We start from the raw sequence: 22,123 nt of genomic DNA, 5'->3' as shown, positions 1-22,123 counted from the left end.
ATATGTTAAAGGCAATTGCACTCTTGTGTCCAAAACAGAATATGTTCAAACACGCAAAGTACCAGATTTACAATACTGTGGTAATTCTAACCAAGAAGTACCATCAAGCCAATTCTTTACATCACACTTTGACCAAATTAAAATAGAGATGCTCTAATGATAGTTTCTGGTTCCAGTGGGGGTTTTTTTTTGTTTTTTTTTTTTTTTCTTTGATCTATCAAAAGCAATTGCCACTCTTGAGAAGTCTCCACATACTGAACATGCTTCACGTGTTCCTACCAAGAAGCTATCTTTCCATCTCACTTTATTTCATATGGTTATAAAGCTATGAAGGCATCACCATGTCATAAATAAAAAAAACTAGTGTCTATCACCAGGCATGCCAGAATTAAATATGACTCTCACTATAAAGCCACAATAAATGCTCAATAAATGCTCTCCAGTTCGAGAACAAAACCACAAATACCACATAGAGATGGTATAACTATGCACAACTGCTAAAAGCACAAAAATTTATATGTGTCAATATGAACATACCATTCTACTACAACTGCTCAGCATATACAGAATTAAGCAGAATGACTAATAGTTCAGCTTTCTACCGCACTTAACTGACACCTCGTATAATCTTCACAAGAAGTCCAACTCTGCACATTCTTACAATCAGCTAGGCTTGCAAACTGGCACTGATCCTTTCAACAGACTTTTCAGCTTCTCCATACTGAAAGACTTAGCAAATGCAGTTACCTGCCTTTAATAAACACCTTTTTTACTCCTCTTAATATACGACTTAACCTCGTGTGCACCTCGAAAAACAACTAAACTTACTAAAGAATTAGCAACAGAAAGAGAAAAAACATCATTAAGTAGACTTAGCAAAGTTCATCAGATGACATCCAAAGAGCTGATATGAGTAACATGATGTTTAAGAGAAAAGCTGTTTTCGCCAGTTATGGACGTAACACCATGTGTTAAATGCAGCACGACTTTCAAAAGCCATCTTTACTTTCCATAAATGAGAATGTCAATACAGCCCTAAAAAAACAAAAAACAAACAAACAAAAAACAAAACCCAAACAAACAAACATACAAAAAAAAAAAAAAAAAAGCCCTAGGAATTTCCACTAGAGACACTTTTCCTAGCTGATCTTTCCTCGAGGTGAGTTACTCTTTTTTACCAAGGAGATGCAGATATCGCTGTGGAGGCAAAATACTTTACGGACAGTGAAATGCCTTTTAAGATCAAGATCAATCTTCCAGATGAAGTAAAGAATCATTAGCACTTCTAGTCCAATATCCTTTCACATTTGACAGCCATGAATGGAGAAGTTCCATTCTGTTGACACATATTGGAAAAAAACACAAAAGAAACAACACCAGAAGAGACCAAACCATCAGTGAACATTTTTCTGCCAGGAGAAACAACACATCAAACATTCTCCTAACCATGCATGTAAAGTACAGCAGTTTCACTGCCTCTCTGTGGTGGTAGTGTGTTTTATAGGATTTTACAATGTTTTATTATATTAATTAGGAGTTTAATGTTAGGACGTTTCAATTGGTATGTTCCTTGTACCCCCTATTTCTTCCCCTCATAATGGTTTCTCCCAGGTTGTTTACGCCTAAGTTTTCCCGCCACTTAGCTGTCCCTCAGAGTGTCAATCTCCCTGTTCCTCCCCTTTTACATACTCTCAAATAATGTCTCCGTCCAAATTGTGCTGCCCACCTCCCTGTCTGTCATTGTAGCCACCCCCATTTTGTCCTCGAAGGTTCCTCCCCTCCCCTATCTTCTCCCCATTGGTTGTGATCAATGATGTAATTAGATTGTAATCTATTTCCATTGATTGTCCCATGTTGCTGCCCCTTCACACCCACACCCTTTGTAAATTGTAGCCTGACTCCATTTTCTCTGGCACTTGTCTCTGGAATAAAGCCTCTTTGGACTTGACACAAGTGTCCCCTCCTTTGTCCCTTCACCTTGGATCCTCATGGCACCTCAGTGCAAGCACTGCCCACACCGCGGGTGTAAATTGTAGCCAGACTCCATTTTCTCTGGCACTTGTCTGGAATAAAACCTCCTTGGACTTCACACAAGTGTCCCCTCCTTTGCCCTTTCACCTTGGATCCTCATGGCACCTCAGTGCAAGCGCTACCCACACCTCCTGGTAATCTCAGCAGAAACCCAAGGGTGGCCACTCTCATAACCCTCACTGGCCACACCAAGGAATTGCTAGCCAGCCCCTTGACACCCAGAATGTGTTATACCCCTCGACTTTCAAGATTAGATCACAATACAAGTTTTTATCGGAAGTTAATATATTAGGATCAAGAGTACAGCTAAGAAGATGCTCAGCAAAACAATCCCAAGCTCGGCCCTGATGCCTGAGTTTAGTTCATTGTTTTTCCCTCTGGTGACAAGTAATTGACTGAAACAGGTAGACCTTCATGAAGAGTCTTTCCCTTTAGAAAAAAGCAAGCAAAGAAACAAACTCTCCTCATGCCCAATCTAGAAATCTCCTGGATTTGTCTGTAAATGATGACACTATTTCAAAATCAGAAGATGAGTCACACACCATACTATCTGAAAATGTTTTACGTATTTTTTTTTAGGCAATTACTACTAACAAGCATTTACCTGCTACTGTGACTTACGTATACTGTAAAACTTAATCTTTCAATTTGAGTGTCTGCAAGAGCTCTTTTGAGCCAAATTGTTTTGGCTATTGCAATTGCCATTAAACACAGGACTTTTAAACACAGGAACTGTACTAGTATATACCAAAACTTCAGAACAAACCCCAGAAAGCCCCTTTCTAGAGAATAAAAAGTCCAGTATTCAGTATTCCTTAATCCAACATTAAGGTCTTTGTATACCAAATATATTCACTTGATGAATACATTATATGGTAAAGGTTATCATTTTCTCCACTGTGACTTTCCAAATCATGGAAAATACAAAAGCTTTTATCTCCCAACAGTAGCATACTACGTCAATTTGTCTATGGGATTGCTAAGAGCTTAAGAAGATTAAGAGAGGTTTTGAGATCAGGCTTTAAGATAAGGTTATCATTTACACCAGGAATGTCCATGCACTTTTAAAACAAAAAGTTGAAATAGAGTTTCATCAGACAAAACCTCCAATTCCAAATAATGTATACTGGAAAAATATTCTTCTCCTAATATATTTTATTTGGGAAGCCTCAGAGAGACTAATCTGCCTCATGTACTGTGTGGTCTCAGGACATAGCTGCTTTTGAACTATATAATACAACGTGAAAGTAAAAATTCAAGTTCTCCCTCAACTTTCTGCATCGTAATAGTTTACTATGTTGTCAATCACGAATTTCAAGCTTGTCTATAAAACCTAGCTCATTTTAGAGCAAGATTTCTATCAGTATAAACACCCAAGTTTCCGAGACATAAGCACTACTAAAAATACATTCTAAGAAAAGACTTAATTAGACACCTCATTTCTTCACCCTCCAGGCCTGAAGAACAATGTCTTGTTTTCTGACCTTCTCCCATACCACTTCCTAATTAGTAACTTCATATATGCATAAACAACTTAATTCTGGCTGCCATTCACGAAGAACAGCTCAGGAAAACATCTAAGGCCCTGATCCCAAAACCACACAGACACGCGTTTAAATATAAGCATGTGGGAAACTCCAGCACAGCCTTGGAAGCGGCTCTTGTGTTTGACTATAAACAAGCACATCAACCCATATGTTAGGACCACAATCCTGAAATCAGCGAAGCTTCAGGATGAACGAACCACATGTTCAAAACCAGCTCCTCAGAGGGACCCCGCTGTGGAGCGGTTTCCAAGAGGAAATCCAAACACACGTCTGTGGAACTGACGATGAGAGCCCCGAAGACACTCAGCGGGGGTCTCACAAGGCAAAAGTCTGACTTCGCAATCAGCATTTTGGAGCACCACGAAAGAACTCGACGTGACCGGTCACTGTGCTCCGCGAATTCCCGCAGTTACTGTCAGCCCGCTGCGAGGGGCGGAGCCTGGCTCCGGGCACGGATACGGACACATCACCCCCTCCCTCTCTTCTCTCACACACACTCACACACACAAAAATCCTTCCAGGAGCGGGGCTCAGTCGGCAGGCTGCAGAAGGCCGGCGGCCGCCGCGTGAGGCAGGCAGGGCGGCCGAGGCCCCGACGCCGCCCGGGGCACATCAAAGTGCGATAAGGCGCAGGCGAGAGGGCGAGCGCACACAGTGCCCCGCACAGCGCAACCCCCGCGGCCGCCCCGGCAGCCAGGGGCGCGGGGCTGGGGAGCGCCGGCGGCAGCAGCGCCACAGCCGCAGGCGCCCGCCCGAGCTGCCCGCGCTTCGCACCGCCGCATCCCGACCGACCGTCGGGGAAAGAGCCATCGCCGCGCCGGGCACCGGCTCAAAGGTGGCCCCGAGCACTCCGCTGCCGGCCGGGCGGCACACGGCCTGCCGCCAGCCACCGCCGCGATCCGCCTCGCCGTGCTCAGAGCAGCGGGAGTTTGCCCTCCCCTCTCGTCCCGTCCCGCCCGTGGCCCCCACCCGGGACGGACCCCGGGCGCTGCGGAGGACAACTCCGCGGCCCTGCTGCGCTACCAGCCGGGGGCGCGACGCCCGGACCCGCTCCCAGTCCCCCGGGGCCCCTCTCCCGCTCACCTGGCGGCGGGGCTCTGGAGCCCGGGGCGCCGCGGGGTGCGCCGTGCCCGGCGGGGCTGCCCTGGCCCTGGCTCCGCGCTCCCGCCTCCGGCAAGCTCGGCCCGTGGAGGGGCGGCGGCGGGCAGAGGGCGGCGGGCGGCGGAAAGCGACCGGAACCGCCGCTCATGGCGAGTCCCGGGAAGCCGAAGCAGGAGCGGACACGGGCGCGGGTCTGGGGGAGTGCCGGGAGAAGGGAGGCAGCCGAGGGGGAGGTGGAGGCGGCGACGGCGGCCCCACCAGCGGGGGAGGAGGCAACGGAGGAGGCGGGGGGCGGCGGAGGGGAGGAGGAGAAGGCAGGCAGGAAGGGGGCGGCGGAAGAAGCCACCCATCTGCCGCTCCGGCCCGCCTCGCCGGCCTGACGGAGGTGCCGCTCGCCGCCGCTTTCCTCGCCGCGCGGAGCGACGCCGCGGTCCCGCTGGCGGGCAGGGGCGTGAAAGCCGGCGTCGGGCTGCGCCCCGGGGGCTGCCGAGCGGGCGGCCACCGGCATCGCCGCCCGCTCCGGCCGCCGCCCCAAGAGCAGCCGCACCGCGGGGACGGCGGAGCGGTCAGCGCCGGCGGGGACGCGTGGGCGGCGTGGGCGGCGTGGGGAGCCTCCGGCCGGGGCGCAGCCCACCGGCGGGCGGGGGGCGCCGCTGCCCAGCCGTGCCGGCAGCTCGAGCCGCGCAGCTGCTTAGTGCTGCCGCCGAGGAGGAGGAGGAAGTCTCCCCGCCTGCTTCCTCCCTCCCTGCCTCCCTCCTTCCCTCCCTGCCCCAGCGGCCCGCCGGCAGTCCGGCGCCTCCCCAAGGCTTCTCGCTGCCCGCAGCAGCGCCGCCGCAGGGCGTGACGACCCGCGGGGCGCGCACGGGCGCGGCCGCCCCGCACTGCGGCGGGGCCCCCTCGGGACAGCGGGAGCGGGGTCTGTGCCGGGACCCCGGCGGGCCGCAGCCCTTGCGAGCAGAGCCCGGAACCATCCTCGCCCTGTCCCGGCAAGGGCGCCGCCGCCCTTCGCCCTCGCTGTCCGGCTGCGCGCCCCCCGAGCCGGCACGGCGCTCCGGGGGCGGGGGGCAAAGGTTGCCATCGACGGGTGAGCCCGCCCCCACGGGCACGTGTAAGGAGCGGGGACCGCCCATCCCGGCGTCAGCGGGGGGCGGTGAGCACCGATCACTCACAGGGATAAACCCGCCTGCCGGTTTGTATGCAAAAAAGTCAAGGATGCCGGTAAAGGGATAGGTTAAGGACAGGGATGTCCTTAAGCTGTCACGGTGACGCCGGTTTCGTCGTCAGACGGACAGGATTCTAGCGAATCGGTTGGCATGAGGAGGCGCCAGGAGCGCAGCCGAGACGCAGCGAAGAGTTTCTCTCAAAGTGAGGGAAATGCCTCTGTGAGTGCGTCCTCTGCGATGCGGAGAAACAGCTGCGTGTGCGGAGAGAGCCCAGCGGGCTTGGCTCTCAGGAAGAGTGGAACAGTGGGAAAAATGACACATGCATTAACAAAGAAAACGCATAGCGAAATTTACTAGCCAGAGGGGTGCACTTGCTGTCCTCAGTGGAACAGCAGTAATTTTCTGAGTCCTAAATGTGCAGACATAATTATTTTGCGCATCACAGCAGTGCTTCTTTCTCCTGTGTGCGTGCCATGCTATGAGTGGGAAATGTTTCCACAAATCCTGCATTTGCCAGCATTGCCCCACTGTGCCAGTCTTTTCCCTCACTTCATGTCATTTGTTGGAGGTTTTCGTCCGATGTGGGAGCAAGTGACCATGACTCCCCAGAAGATTAACGACTCTGGGGGATTTTAGCAGACAATTGATGAAATTCTTGTGTCCCAACAATTTTTTAAGGTCATTCAAAACCTTTCTTGATTTGTTAGTTAAAGCTTCATGGAGTGTTTCAGGTCTCCAGCCCTGAAATAGAAAACAACTTCAACAGCTCCTGTCTCCTGATTCAGTGAAACATGCGGATCTGAAGTACCTTCCTTACACTTCCCCTTTCCGAGGTGTCTGCGCTTCTTTCAGATTGCTGCTCTCTGGCATGCACATGCAGCCTGCACGGAGCTCTTGGCAGTTCACAGCAGGCAGAAAATGATGAAGAGAGGCACTATTGCTTTTGTAATGATTCATTTTTCACTCACTTCCTGGGGGGAAGTTGCTTTAAAACTACTCCCATGTTGAAGGTAATACTTAAAAGTGCATTGTGGCAAAGACTTCCTTTGTTGTGAGCCCTCCAAAAATGGCAAATTTGAATACTAATTATACACTACAGGGAAAGGTGTGAAAATAGCACCAGTCCTTCAGCTAACACAATCTTTCTAATCTTTTTGTATACAGAAATAAGCAAAGAAAAGATATTTCTGCAGTATGAAGTGACTTCAGCTGTTAGTCTAACACACACTCCAGACTCCAGGCTGGCTGGAAGTTGAGGAAGGCTGCTTCTGTGCAATTTGGGGCAGGAGTCTTGCAGACATAACCTCACCATTGCGGTGCACTGCACTTCATTTTCTTCTGGAGCTTTGGTGTTCCATTTTCCTGATAGTTCTAAATTTAAATAAAGCCTTTTCAAGAGAACATCATTTAAAAAGCTAGATACAGATTTTTTTTTTTTTTTCTGGAGTCACTTTACTCAAGTATGAGAAGAGTCTAATACCCTATTAGTTAGGGTAGGTTACCCTATTAGTTAGGGTAGGTGCCACATTTGGAAAACAGGCAATCTTTTAGCAGTGTACAAAAAGCCTTCAGATCTGCTTAAGGTCTTCAGGTACTTAAAGACGAGGTTTTGTCTAAGGTTTAAAACAGCTGTTAACTCATTTTTCTGAACAGACACATACTGCTGGCCATCCAGAATTACACTCCTTGGTAGTTTATATCAAGTAGATCCAGGGAAAATTTGTAGAAAGCTTTTTTTTCTCCTTTGTTTTTATTTTTGTTATAAAGTTTACAAATTTGCAATGCTGTCTGAAAAAGCGGTAAAAAATTAAAGTCTAGGTATCCTTACCTCTCCCAATGGTCTGAAATAATCAGTTACAGGTGCGATATTCAGGGTTCTTACTGTGGGATTAGATGTATTGTTTCACTAAAAATTGAAAAACATCCACTGTGCCCAGAGTATCTCTTAAAAGCTGATAGCCTCTGAAATGGTGTTTAAGACTTTGCATAAGCCAGACTTTACCATGGGATGATTCCTACCATTAATCCTTCATTATCACTGCTTTGTTTCTGTTGGTGTTGCTGAAGTTCTGATGATTAAAAAAAAAAAAATGAAAATTACTGCAAGTAAGGCTGGAAAGACTGAAAAAAATGATTATAGACCTCGAAAATTGATATGATAACTGATCTGCGAAATGCTTCAGAGACACTGGGGACTATTCATCTGAAGAGGTGAGACAATCTGTAGCACAGGTCAAGTGCCCATGCAGCAATGCCCAGAGCTGCACTGGAACACTGTGGTCTGATCGCTGTCACTGAGGTGTGGAGGGACAAACTGCATGGCTGGAGCGCTGCATCAGGGCTATAAACCCTCCAGAAGGGACAGGCAAGGAGGGAGGAGTGGGCAGCACTGGGAATGATGTTACCTCTGTGTGGAAAATGGATGAACTGCAGAGAGCTGCCATGGAAAACCAGTAATGAACAGATAAAAAGGGTAAAAATGTATAGGCAAAAACTGGGGTCAAACTAACAAGGGAAATCTCATGGCTGATGTTTACTACAGGCCATCAGACCTAGAGGAGGATGTTAATGAAGTGTTTTTACTTCAGCTACAGGAAGAGTCACACTCCAGGCTCTGATACAGGTGAGGGGCTTTAACTGCTCTGACATCTGCTGGGAAAGTAGCACAGCAATTTCTGTCTCATGTAAGCAGGCCAGGAGACTCCTGGAGTGCATTAATCCAGGTGATAGCCCAACCAGAGAATAAACTTTACCACAATAATAAGAATAATAAGGACTTCTGCAGGTGTGTGGTCAGAAAAGGAGACCAAAATAAATGTAAGCCCCCAATAAATAGGATAACTGGTCTAGTGCAGAAAAGGATGAGGCACTCATCATTTTTTTGTTTCAGTTTTCAGTGCTAAACTCTCTTCCCACATTTCTTGAGCCCCTGGTACCTAATCTAAATTAACCCTTCTTTGGTTTAGAGTAATCCTTCTCCAATAAGTTTTGATTTGTGTGGAAAAAATACACAGTTAAAATGAGTATGAGAAATACAATACGGAAGGGACAGTGCAGGCAAAAGCATAGGTGGTTTCATCATGCATTTTATTTTATCAGTGGCAGGATGTTTCTCACCTCTCAGAAGCTGCTCTGGATTAAAAAAAGATGGCAAGATTTTTACGCTGTGGTGGCACAGACTTTCCACAAGAAACCCAGGTAAAACAGCTTCAGTCATTCTAAATTTCTTATACTCTAGTCTTCAGATACATTAAAATGCCCATGCAAGAGGGATGTTGCGAAGCTCTTTCATGTTACAGTGGAGAATATGACATTGTTTGTAGTAGATAATGGAGCTTTATCTTACACCGTAAAACACCATTCATGCATCCCTCTGTTTCTGAACAAATAGTAGCAAAAATATGGACCAGCTTTCTCAAATGACTATTAGACATGGTAGGTAATATTTAAGCACAATGTGAAGTTGCATGATTCTGATAGCTACCAAGTAATGGTGGAAGAGTGTAGCCAGACTGGATGGAACATCAAACTGAAGAAAAGTAGACCTGCTGTTACTGATTTAAAAGCTAACCTTTGGGCAGTTAGATTCCTGGACTGTGTTCACTCCCCTTCTGCTCAGATTTTACCTAGTGTGTATTCAAGGGACTGTCATGGGTGGTCTCGTGGGGAAAGTGGGAAAAGGTGCACCACACTCTTTGGCTCACAATTTGCTTTACACAAATACATCCCTGGGCTGTCAGTATGTTGCAAACAGCTTCTCTTTTATCCCATAGCAATCTAGTTGACATTCCACATTACAAGTTACCTTCTAATGCTATCCATCCTATGGATTGATGAAAGGATTAGATAACTGAAGTTATATTCTTTTGAATTCATAGTGATACAAGAACCGATATATTTATATTATCATAATTGATAAAAGAACTAGAGGAGTGGGGGATTGTTACCAAGTCTCATTCTCCCTGTGTAGCTGCCAGTAAAAAAAAATCTCATGGCACATGTTGACTGCCAGTAGATTATAGAACCTTGAACAGTGTCCCTGAACTACTCACTGCAGCTGTTCCCAGGAAAAGTGGTATAGTTAATATTCTTAATGAGTAAGGTGCATGTACTGAACAACACCAGCAATATACTTTACCTATCTTGGTGTGGTATTCAGGAAATCAGGAAAGGATTCAACCCCTATCACTCTAGATATACAGAGTCACTTTGCTGGACTTTCAAGGAAAAGGAATAAGGGAAACTGAGAATGAAACTAGTCTTTACTGAGGCTTGGCTACAATCCAAGAATTATTTTTCCTCCACTAGGAACTGATAAATGAATAAGTGAAAGCTGTCGTTCAGCTTGCATACTACAGAAAGTAACTATCTAGAAAGTATACTAAGTATTCTCTGGATCTTTATTAATACACTGATGATGAGGTGTTATAACTGGAGACAGTGTTGACAACATCTGAACAGATCGGAAGCCTCTTGTATCAGACAATGCTAACCCTTGCATTGAGAGGTCTGATGTTCTATATTGTAAACCCACGAAAGTTGGTAAATATTGCAGTAACTTGAACAGTGAGGTCCAAATACCAAAAAGCTTGCATCAATGCTGGCAGAATTCTGAACTTCAACTTGGTTCCAATATGGAGCATAACATACTCTCAAACTGAAGAACTGGAAACCTGAAAAAATATATATGAAAAAGCTATTATGTAACAAAAAACAAGTGACTATTGCAATCAACCATAATACCTGCTGGAATTTTCTGAATCACAAGAGATATTGAACAAATGGCTGGACATCATTGGTGTGATATTTTTCTGGGATTCACACCATCTGTATCTGGCATATTACATCTTATATCCTGTGATCATTGTAGTATTGTGTTCTGTTTTATTAGCTTTTATATTCTTGTGCTGGTATATTTGCATATTGCTTTCCTCTCCATGTCAAAAATATATCACATTTAACACATCAATTGTTTAAATGATTACCAGCCAGTGAGGTATCATCCAGAGATATTCTTCTGGATGCTGCATCGTAGTGTATAAGAAATGTATGTATAATCAATGGAATACATGCAAGGACTATTCTGAAAGCTAGGTTTATATTTGCTTACTCACTGACAGCTTCAGACCCTGGTTTAAAGAAATAATCGGTATGCAGTCTTGAACTGTGGCCAAATTTCAATTTTTCCCCCCACAAAATGCCTTCAAAATATCATTGTACCTTCCCTAAAGAATTAAAAGGTACAGTAAGAAGGTCCAGATAGCTGGAAAAGATTTATGAAGGAAATTTTAATTTATGTTTTGTACATTGGTGATGATTATAGGTGAAAGACACATGATGGAGCCCTGTTTTCCTAGAGCCTGCTGAGGGGAAGTGGTGAATAAATACTTTGGTTTTCTTTGCTTGTCTGTGCAGACTTTGCTTTACCAATTAAACTATTTTTATCACAACACATGATTTTTCTGTCTTTAAGCCTCTGATTGTCTTTCCCATCCCAGCTGACGGGAGTGGTTATGTGGGGTCTAGCTGCCTGCTGGAGTTAGTCCATCACGATCTGTGCATCTGAGGTGGGGAGCTTTCAAACAAAGCAGAGGAGCCATGACACATGCATATATGCTTTTTTTTCCTTTGATATTGCTAATTTTAACTTTCAATTCAGCGCTGTAATTTCTAGGCAGCAACTGTGGCTGTTGTCTGTAGACACTTCTGGAGCCATGTTGACATTCTGGCAAACTACTGGTTCCAAATTCTTCAAGCAACATCAGAGGTGTTTTCCTGGGTAAAAGCACAGATCCAGACTATGAAGTAGAATCTTCTCTCGCTTCTCCTGGTGAACAGTGGCACATACTCACATCTTCTTCATCAGCATTATTAGTTCAGTCCCTTCACTTGTGCAGGGGACCCTGAAATCTAGCACTTGTGGCACAATGATCTGTTGAGCCTTGAGGCTCAGTGTGAGTGTTAAAGAAAATTCCTCAAGTAGCTCTATGTACCTAGTGGGATTACTTACTCAGGATTGACCAAGAGGCTGTTCTATAGGCCTGCCTACCTTTATCAAAAGTAAAATATTTAGATAGAAACACTTAAATGTCTGCATGACTCAAGCATCAAAGTCTTGTTCAGAGATGTTAAGGACCAGATCTTAAATGGCTGTCACATGCCAAGATGAGATTTGAGCAGGGATTCTGCCAAGCAGAAGTTCATCACAATGTCTAGATTAATGCACAGCATTAAACTTATGCCCTTCAGGAATCTCACAAGACTTTGTGAAACTGGCATTTTTAAAGTAAAAAAAAAAAAAACAAACAAAAAACCCAACAAAAAAAACCTCAACCAAAACCAAATTTTCTACTACTTATTTTCATCATTATCCATTAGTTATTAGTATTTTAAAAATCTTTATAGGACCTCCATTCAGCAAAACACTGTTAAATGTTTACCATCTCCAGAAATCATGCTTTGAGAAGCTGTAACAAATGGAATTAATAATGTTAATTAAATATTTAATGCCTTTAAATAGATTGAAAATTCAAGGCATGATCAAACTATTAATGTCAAAATCCTGCAAAAATGAGTAGTGCTAAAATTTGGGAATTGGTCTTGGCCAGCCTCGGCATTATCATGGAATCATAGAATGGCATGGGTTGGAAGGGACCTTGAAAGATTATCTAGTTCCAGCCCTGTACACCATGGGCAGCAATGCCACCACTAGATTAAGGTGCTCAGGGCTACATCCAACATGGTCTTGGGATGGGGTAGCCACAACTTTTCTGGGCCATCTGTTCCAGTTCCACACTATCCTCTGAATAAAGTATTTCTTCCTACCAACTAATATAAATTTCCCCACATGCACACTTTAAAAAAAAAAAATAAAAAATTAAAGTTCCAAACCATTTCCCCTTGTCCTATCACTATGTACCCATGTAAGTTGCCATTAGGAGTGTGGTCTGCCCACACTGATCTTTCCTTTGGCCCTGTACAAAAGTACATTGCAGACCTGTCTGTCACTATGAGAGGAGTTTTTTTCTCACAAACTATTAACCTTCTTCATCATATATGATGGACCTGCTCTGGGTGTGAATAGTGGTTTCCTCACCCTCCGCTACCATTTAAAAAAAAAAAGCTTATGACAACATGTTTGTCGGTGTTTACCATTGTTACACAAAACCTCAATTCTCTTGTTAAAAATACTAACTACACAATGCAAAACATCTGCATTGTCTTAATCAGCAGAGATACTTTTACACTTTCATTGAACAGAGAACATCTTGGAGGGAAAGAAACATCGTGACATTTATATGTAGCTGCTCACCTGGCACTGGAAGCTGTACAAAACACTTTTCATTTCCTCTCCATCACCTACACACTCCTTATTGAGGATGAGTGTTGATTATTCTGGTACGATTTCCCTTGGTACCAGGTACTGCCTTTTCCCTGTTTCTTTCTGTTTCTGGATTCTGATTTTTTAAAATACCTAGTGTTGATTACAGAACAATGTTGTGTGGGCCTTCAGCATATAAAAAAGTCTTGTGGGTGCCTTTGGTGGAACTGTACTTTTCCTTACATGGGAGTCTAGAGATCAATTAATGAAATTATACTAAATGGGAGGCTGAATCAGAAGCATTATTGACCTATATACAGAAGTATGTAAAGCTATTATGTACTTTCCTCTACGGTGGTCAGACTTTACCTAAACCAATTAAACTTTTATAGCTACATTTTCTTCAGCAATAGAGTAGAAGTGGTTTAGATTCTGGATTACACCTTACAGGAGGCTTTTGAAGCCACCCTGTTATTTGGATGCTGTAGTAATAGAAATTAAGATCTCCGGTGCATGGCAGTTCACAACCCCTTGCACATTATGACAAACACATCCAATCAGCAAATCAAAACTGGAATAAATCACGAACTTTCTACGAACTGTGCTTGGTAAGCTGAAAATTTGCTACAAGCAACAAATAGTTGTGAGCTGCCAGTGTTAGACAAGAGATCAGTTCTTAGAAGATAAGTTTGCAAAATCAGTCTGTATGTTGGATGTAGTACAGAATGCAAAAGGAAGTGGCAAAGAGAGGAGAGGAGCTTACTGGTGAGGCAGTATTTTACCTGAACATAACACTGACTAAAAGATAGACTCTTCACTCTAATAATAGCTACATTTATTCTACTAACAGCATTCAGCAGGTAAATGGGATATTTGGCTCAGATTTTAAACAGGTGGTCACAGTCAGGGCTGGTATCTGCTCACAGCCCTGGAGCAGATGCTGTCACATAGTGGCAGTGGAGACTTTGCAGGAAATGGTGCAAACTGCCCTGAGCCCTGGATGATAACAGAGTCTGCATAGTGCAGAGACTTCCAGCTTCTCTATGTGTTCTTGAACCCCTTAGCATATGAATATCATGTTTCTCAAAAAAATGTGCCTGCTTTTTCAAAGAGGACCTGATTTTTTCCATCAGGCCCTGGAATCTCAGGATTTCATAAAATCATACAATGGTTTGGGTTAGAAATACCTGAAAGATTGCCTTGTTTCCACAACCTGGCATAGGCAGGGACACCTCCCAGGTGTCTCAAAACTCCATCCACATGGATGAAACAGGGCATCCACAACATCTACAAGCAACCTGTTCTAGTGTCTAACCACCCTCATGGTAAAGAATTTCTTCCTCACATCTAATCTAAATGTACTATCTAAATTTACTATGTAAATGTAAATTTATTATGTAATATGTAAACTTACTATGTAAATTTGAAGCTATCCTCCTTTGTCCTGTCATTGCATGCTGTTGTAAAAAAATCCCTCTCCAGCTTTCCTTTAGGGCCTGTTTATGCACTAGAAAATTCTGAAAGATCTCCCTGGAGAACGCTCTTCTCCAGGCCTTAGAAATGCAGCCCTCTCAGCCTGTTTTCATAGAGAGTGTGCCCTGTCCCTCTGATAATCTTTGTGCTCTGCTAGTCTCATTCCAACAGGCCTGATTCTTTCTTGTGTTGCATGTTTGCTGCTAGCTAGACTGACCTGTGCTCTTCTGCCCAATAGCTCAGAACCAAAAGTCTGAATCCACAATCAGATCTTGTAGGAAGTCAGCTGGGAAACAACTCCAGGGCATATCTTTAAGTCAGGGATTCATTATTCACTTCACCTGCTCTCTGTAGGATTATTCTTCCAGCAAGAAACGTTTAGGAGATCAGGTATATTTCAGACTTTTGAAATAACAAGCTCTTAGACAACACATAGTTTCAGACCAAGGATTAATTTGTTAGAGAACTGAGTTTTTAGGAACCTGAGAAAGTTGCAAATGTTTTCACTCCTTACTTGTATAAAGCCTGTGCTTTCTAGAAGAGATGGTAGTCTTTGCAAGCTATTTCATTATCTGCCTCTTAAAAACACAAATGTCACCACCTATTTGAATGCTTGTCTTTCAAATGAAGAAAGCCTGAAAAAGAAAAAAAAAAACATTATAATCCTGTTTAGGGCTGTAGTGCTGGTTTGAGCTTTTTCTCATACATTATGATTTCTGGAAGAGCATGGTTTAGATGTTCAGGAGATGCTAAATGTTAGATTGAATTCTAAGAAAATGAAGAATTTTAGGTGTTAACATTCTTGTGGGAACGTTCATGCAGGAGTAGGCTTTCTTCAGAGAGTAAAGATGATCAACAATAACATTGGCATTTGTTTTTAAATTTGGTCATTCCTGAGTTACTGTCCACCATTATCTGAACTTCTATCAATAGATGCTTCAGGTGAGAAGCATATTTCTTTCATCTGGCCATAATTTCCATTAGGGCACTATTTCAGTATGTCAACAAAAAAAAATTATTTTGCCACTTTAATTTTATTCTGTCATTCTTTTTACCCCTACAGACTGTTTTTACACCTGGGCTTTTTCTCCTTGAGTAGAAGTCAGTCAGAAACTTTCCTGTCATATCACAGTAGCTAAAGAAGAAACTGAAATGTGTAGTGAAGCACAGAGTACACATAGGAAGCTTTGCCTGTTTAGTCTTGAAGAAACTCTGGCACTAAATTTACGTGTATGAAGAGCAACACAGAAATGTTCCCCAAAATTCAGAGTTTGGCCAAAACAGTTCCTTCTAATTTTTGCATGAATTGGCTTGATTTTCTAGTTACAGCAAAACACAGCACTGTTAGTCAACTTGCCTACATCAGGAGATAGTGTTTTCTCTTGCTCTCAATAAATCTGATTGGTCTGCTCATGCCTTGCAGAGGAAGTGGCTTTATAGCCTGAGTGAGGGCTATCAGTACTTCTCTCAGAAATATAAAAGGAGAAGAAGGTACCCTGGAAGTTACTCATTAATCTTGTTCTGTGAATTATACTTGCATAGCAATTAGTGTGGTTTTAGAGATTGTAAATTGCAGGTAGCAAATGAAGCTGATTAGAAACATCTGTTTGCATACAGATACCACTTTCTGGCAATGAGCAATGAAAGAAGTGATAAGTTGAGTGAGGTTTGGTAGCTGTTTGCCTGCTTGTGGTACTGGATCTCCTTTTGTGCTCATGTTCCAAATTTGAATAAATATTTAGATTCTTTCTCTAGTTAAAAGAAAAAAACTGGATAGAAAATGGCACAATATCTATGATTTTCCATATTGATACTTAGGCTAGACCTGCAAGGTGCACAGCCTTTCAGAGAGAATAGGAAATAGTATAAGTCCCTTAGGAATGAGAAATACATATTGTTTAACCACCCATAGACTGGCACAAAACCTGCAGTACAGTTCCTTTATTAATTTGCATACCATTGAAAATGGTAAGCCAAGTAAATTTTGCAATATTGCTCTGTTTTAATACAGCCATACAAAGTTTAAAACAAAACCTTCAATCACACAACAGTACTCTAGTCTTCCTCAGATGATTGTCACTTTACATAGAACCTCTTCCACCCTTCTTCTAGAAAAACAGAATGTTCTCATAAGAATATTAAACTTTTGTTTCTCCTTCTAGAGCATTGGCTATTAAATAATACATACATTCCAGGTGGGATTTCTTTAGCTATATGAACAATATTTTTTTTTCCTAGTACTTTTGCAAAAACCTTTTGTTACAGTAACACAACCAATCAAATACTGCTGCTGTAGATAACTTGGAGCAGTAAGAAGTTGGAACTTTTGTATTTCATCTTCTGAAGGAAAATGCCACTGCTTTCATTTATCAAATCCCTCACTTTCACATTTGGAAAGTCCTCAGAAGGGTAACATCCTAGTCTCAGATGAGTGGTGAGTTTCCTATTTTGATTTCCCCCCCCCCCCCCCCCCATCTTTTCCCTAAAAAAAGGAAAATTGGAACTTCAGCTATCCTTTTCCCCTTTTAATTATAATCTGCTGGTTCTGTCTTGAAATATTCAAACAGAATAATCAGTCTTAGAATTGAGGAATTATATTGCTAAGGTCTATATGTGAGAGTGTGACTGCTGATTTAGTCAACAGGATATTTACCAATTTCTGCCATGGAAATCAGCATAGATCTGAAAGGACCATCTAAGGACTATTGCTCTTATTTGATTTTGAAAATTTTCTATTTTTTTCGCATCATTCCAGATGGTGGGAGAAACTCTGATTGCTTCAGGGCTGCCAAAAAATTAAAGTGGAAAAAATGTGACCAATTCCTTGGTGTCAGCCTTTGCCCTGCACATTCTAATTGCATTACTTTTGCTCGGGGTGGAAATGTCTGCTAGTGGTGACTTTGATCTTGCAAGCTGAGTGTGAGATTAGTTTAGAAACTTTTTGCCAAAAAGTCTACCTTCATCTGTCCTGCAGCCTGGCTCCCACTGAGGTTCATGCAAACCCTTTCATGAGTATGAGGAAGAAGGTTTCCAATGTGAGTCTTCTTAGCTAGTAAGTTTCTTATTACACATTACAGATCTATTAGGAAGAGCAAGTTAAGGAGAGCTAGTTTGTAAGCAGAAAATTAACACTTCCTCTTCTGTCTTTTGAGATGAGAAAATAACTATGATTACTCAGCCAGGCTGGCAGAAAGGGTACAGTGCCTGAGGAAGGGAAAAGTGTTAAGGTCAGAAGGAGTCAGACTGAGAGAAAGAAACTTGGAGCTTCTCCAAGCAGTTTCTAAACTGCTGTTTCTCCCAGATGAGACCTTCAGCTGGCACAGCCTAAGGACCCAGGATCTGAGGTAAACCCAATTCCTCAGCGAGGCCACCTGGTGCTCTAAGGACACAGTTTTCTCCTCAGATTCATACTGCCATCCTGAGCACGTGCAGTCCTCGCACATCACTTGTGAGAAAAAGTTTTTAAAGGCCAAGTTTTTTGTGGAAAGCTCTCTTTCAGAATGTGATGAGACACCTGTACCATGAAAGGGACAGTGAGATGAGCTGTATCCTGCTGTGCTCACATTGCTGCAGAGAGGCAGACATTGGCTACACTCCAGTCAGCATCACTTTCCTTTCTTAATACTGAAAATACAGAGTTTTTGCACACACGTTGCATAACGCTTCTCCACTCACAATGTTGAAATAAATGTAGTCCTTTTACCCAGGGAGATTTCAAATCTTACATCAGAGAAATTCTGTCATGCTTCTTCTGTTTGTTTTCCCTTACAGATTGATGGTATTAATTCTGTAGCTACTCTGACAGAAGATTTGCAAAATAACAGTGAAGACATAAGGATAAGCACATCTCTGTGGCAGAAAATAAGCCTGGCCTTTAGTGATGTCAGCTGCCAGCATTGCCTCATGGCTGACCACAGTAGCTGGACAGGCTATAGGCAGTAAAGTGTTCAGAGGTCTGCATTTCAGGCTGCTATTGACAGTACAACCGAGGACAAACCATGTGTGAAAATCTCTTGTATGTGTCACTTCCAGTTAATAATTCCTGGAAAATAAACATGCTATTTCAAGTGCTCAAACTGAGCAAGAAATCAGTGTCTCACCTCCACTTTAAGTAATGTATTCTGAATATAGAGATTGCCATATATTGGAGTGCCAAGCAAATGATTTATAGTCAAGAGATGCCTTTGCTGATAAGCTTTGATGTAAAGAACCCAGACTGGCACTGGTTCCTGGCTTGGGAGGCCTCATTCTTTCTGGCACCTCATCAAACTGCCCTCTGAAAAATTCAGTTATGCTTCTCTCAAAAGCCAGACTGGCAGATTCTCTCTATCAGTTCTGGGGGCAGACACTGCTGGAACCTCACTGCTCCAGTGACTTCCCCAAATGTGTGTTATAAACTTATTGACAGAAAACCTGTATCCATTTGTTCTTAGACCAGCATCAGGTTTTAGCTCAGAAACTTCCTCACCCAACACAGCATTTTGCAATCTGGTATTTTTACAGGAAGTAATCAAGTGCCTTCAAACCTTCTCTTAACCAGGAAAAACAACCATGATCTTTTTGTCTTCTTTCAGAAGATCTGTGAGTCTGCCCAGAACCATGGCTGTAGCACTGGGCAGTACAGGAGGTATTAGGAATTGTTTGAGTCCAAGTTTACTATTTGAGACCAAGGCTGTAAGTTGAGGGTTTGTTGTTTTGGTTGTTTTGGGTTTTTTTTTTTTTTTTTTTTTTTTCCTGTGTCTTTCAATTTTGTAACTGCCTTGTTCTCAATTGAATTTTTGAATGTTTCCATTGAATTTTTCTGTCACATTTTAGTATCCAGGATACTCTAGGGTCTGTGAGTGGTATGAAGAAACAGTTATATCTCCATTTGAACAACCTGTTTTCTTTCAATGATGTCACAAATGAGTCATTTAGGTGATTTAAAGAATCACCATTGAGGGTACTGGCAAAAGCACATTCAATGTAAATTTGTGAAAACATGACTTTAAAAAGTTTGGTGGCAAGGTTCACTGTGTGACCTAGCATACATGGGAAAATTGCATTATGAGGCATAATTGGATTAGAATCAGTTTAGAATGATTCATACATAGTCTGAGGATGCAAAATGGTAAGGATGCAAAAGGGTAAGGGAGACCTCCCCTGCTGAGCCATGAAGTTCTGTGAGGACCCCCTTGCCTTCTAAACTCCTGATGGAGCATAGGTGCAGCTGACCACAGTCTTTGTCCCAGCCCCTTGGTCAATGGTTTATGTATAAAAGATTTGGCAGTTCATGACCATTGATAAATTTAACATGTAGAAAGAGAAACAACAGGGTTTACTACAATTACAACAGTGACTTGATAATAGACTCAAGATGGCAGCTCATGCTATACTTTATAGAGGATATTTAAATTAATTCAGACACAAACACAGATGTGTATATGGATATATACACAAAAGGTACCTGTTCAGATTTTGTTTGCATCGCTGTGGGTGAAGGGTTGAGCCTCAAGGAGCTGGGTACCTGCACAGGCTCTGCTTTCAGTTTTCACTTACTGTTCTGAGTTCTCAAACCTGTGAATTGCTGAGCTGTGGCAGACCCTGTGCTGGTGCAGCCACTGCAGCCCAGGGGAGCTCAAAAGGCCTCACTGTTGTTCATGTGATTGCAAGTTTCTTGGCTTCAGTCATCAGTCAGTCTCCATCCTGGCCTCAATCCAGACCAGTCATTTTTCCCAAAATTTCAGTAACAATATTATTCCATTTGGGCTATGATTCAGGCAAGTTAAGTTCCAAGGCTTTCGGGGTTATCTCTTGTACCTTTCCTTGGTTAGGCAACAGAATTTCCTGCTGTGGACCAGGACAAGATGTTTTTGGTAAGTTCAAGGGGAGATTCATCACCCGAGTGCAATTTATCAAGGACAAAGCCTAACAAGAATTCCTGACATCTCAGAGCAGTCTAGGAGATAGCAGGAATGCACCACCACATGTGCTAGCTAGAAGCCTCTTCTAAAATGGTGAGCTTAAATGGGCTACTAATTAGCTGATCTGAAAGTAGACTGAAAAACTAAATTACACTGCTTCACACCTGGAAATGTATTTTGTATCAGTAATTTGATATGTTGGCTAATAATTGTAGGAATATAAAAAGGAAAATATTTTAGAAAATACAAAATGGTTCTATAAAGTAAAGATGAGAAAGGTTGGACAATTTTAAAACTTTCTCATGAGAAGCTAAGAAAATAAGAACTAAGTGAATGCATTTATATTTATCATAAAGAACAAGAAGGAATAAGAACTTAATAGTTTGAGATGTAAAAAGTCTTAGATATATGCTTTGTAAAGATAGAAAAACTTTCAATCTTATATAATGAATTATTGTGTATTGTTTGAGGTTCATAGAAGTCCTTTTTTTAATGTTAAACTCACGCAAATATTTTTCTTATTAGTTAGAGTACAATGATTTTGCAACTTTTTTTTATGCTATTGGTTCAAAGAATATGTAGAAAAAGACTTTACATAAGCTATTTTGTTTTTGATCTAGATTTACATAGATGTTTGTTTCTCTGTATTTCTTGCTTTTTGCTTGTATGACACAAACAAATAATAAATCCTAAGTCTACAACCAATCAAAGTCCCATCCCATTTTATAAAACACAAACCAACCCAGCAGAAATAACCATATGAACAATCTCTGGTTTTATCCTTTTTACAGTGTGAATATGGAATAAACAGAATGAAAATAAGGAAAACACAAATAAAATTATTTATCACTGTAGTATTAACTCCCTGATATTACAGATCTTGGAAAACAGTATCTTCTCTCCTACTCAAGCAATTGCAATTAAAACTAACCAATCATACATTGACATGCAGATTTTAAAAATCCTGGCCATTATAGTATTTCCTTCTCCTGAGAATGGGGGAGGAAGGTTCTCCATTGGATTGAGTGGGAGGTGCTAAGTTCTGAGTTAAACACTGTGATGTAAGCTGAGTTCTGTAAAATTGACAACTCTTTTTTTTTTTTTTGAATGAGAATGCCTGGGAGGTCACTCCCTGGCCCTGCAAATATAGCCACTAAATTATCCCAAAACTTTTGTGATCCAGGAAATGCTACAGTGCATGATGCCTCTGCTGGAAAATTTGCCCACTGATCTGGACATGCATACTGCTGCAACAAAAGGGATAAGAAAATTTCACCACAAACAAGGTGCACCTGGCAGGAAAGCTGCTCTTTTGACACTGTCCTGGAGTGGAGTTTCACTTGAACTTTTCTGTAACGTAGCTGAAACTTCAGTTTTCTGATTGAGTCTTCATAGGTAGCACAGGCAAAGGTTGATGTGGAGCACCACCACAGTGCCTCAGCCTGCCCAGCTGGCTCTCATGGCACAAAGACAGTAAATAGCTCACACAAGTGTTGACTGGCTCCAGTGCTGTTCTTAATGCTGTGCCAGGATTTTTGTTTTCCCATGGAAGTTGGAACATAAAACACCATTACATGAGTGGAA

The 22,123-nt window shown here is 42.5% G+C and overlaps 1 protein-coding gene across 1 annotated transcript in view; it reads right to left on the bottom strand.

Annotated features, from left to right (window-relative positions):
* RNF38 (ring finger protein 38) overlaps positions 1-4,906 on the bottom strand; it is a 105,685-nt gene extending 100,779 nt beyond the window's left edge. Inside the window, exon 1 of the mRNA XM_021533862.3 lies at positions 4,662-4,906. Coding sequence (XP_021389537.3) covers positions 4,662-4,827 — 166 coding nt within the window. The 5' untranslated portion in view covers positions 4,828-4,906. The remainder of the gene's footprint in view (positions 1-4,661) is intronic.
* Positions 4,907-22,123: the final 17,217 nt, after the last annotated feature.

Source organism: Lonchura striata, chromosome Z, assembly GCF_046129695.1.
Source record: "Lonchura striata isolate bLonStr1 chromosome Z, bLonStr1.mat, whole genome shotgun sequence".
NCBI lineage: Eukaryota > Metazoa > Chordata > Aves > Passeriformes > Estrildidae > Lonchura > Lonchura striata.
This window is presented reverse-complemented; position numbering and strand designations above follow the sequence as displayed.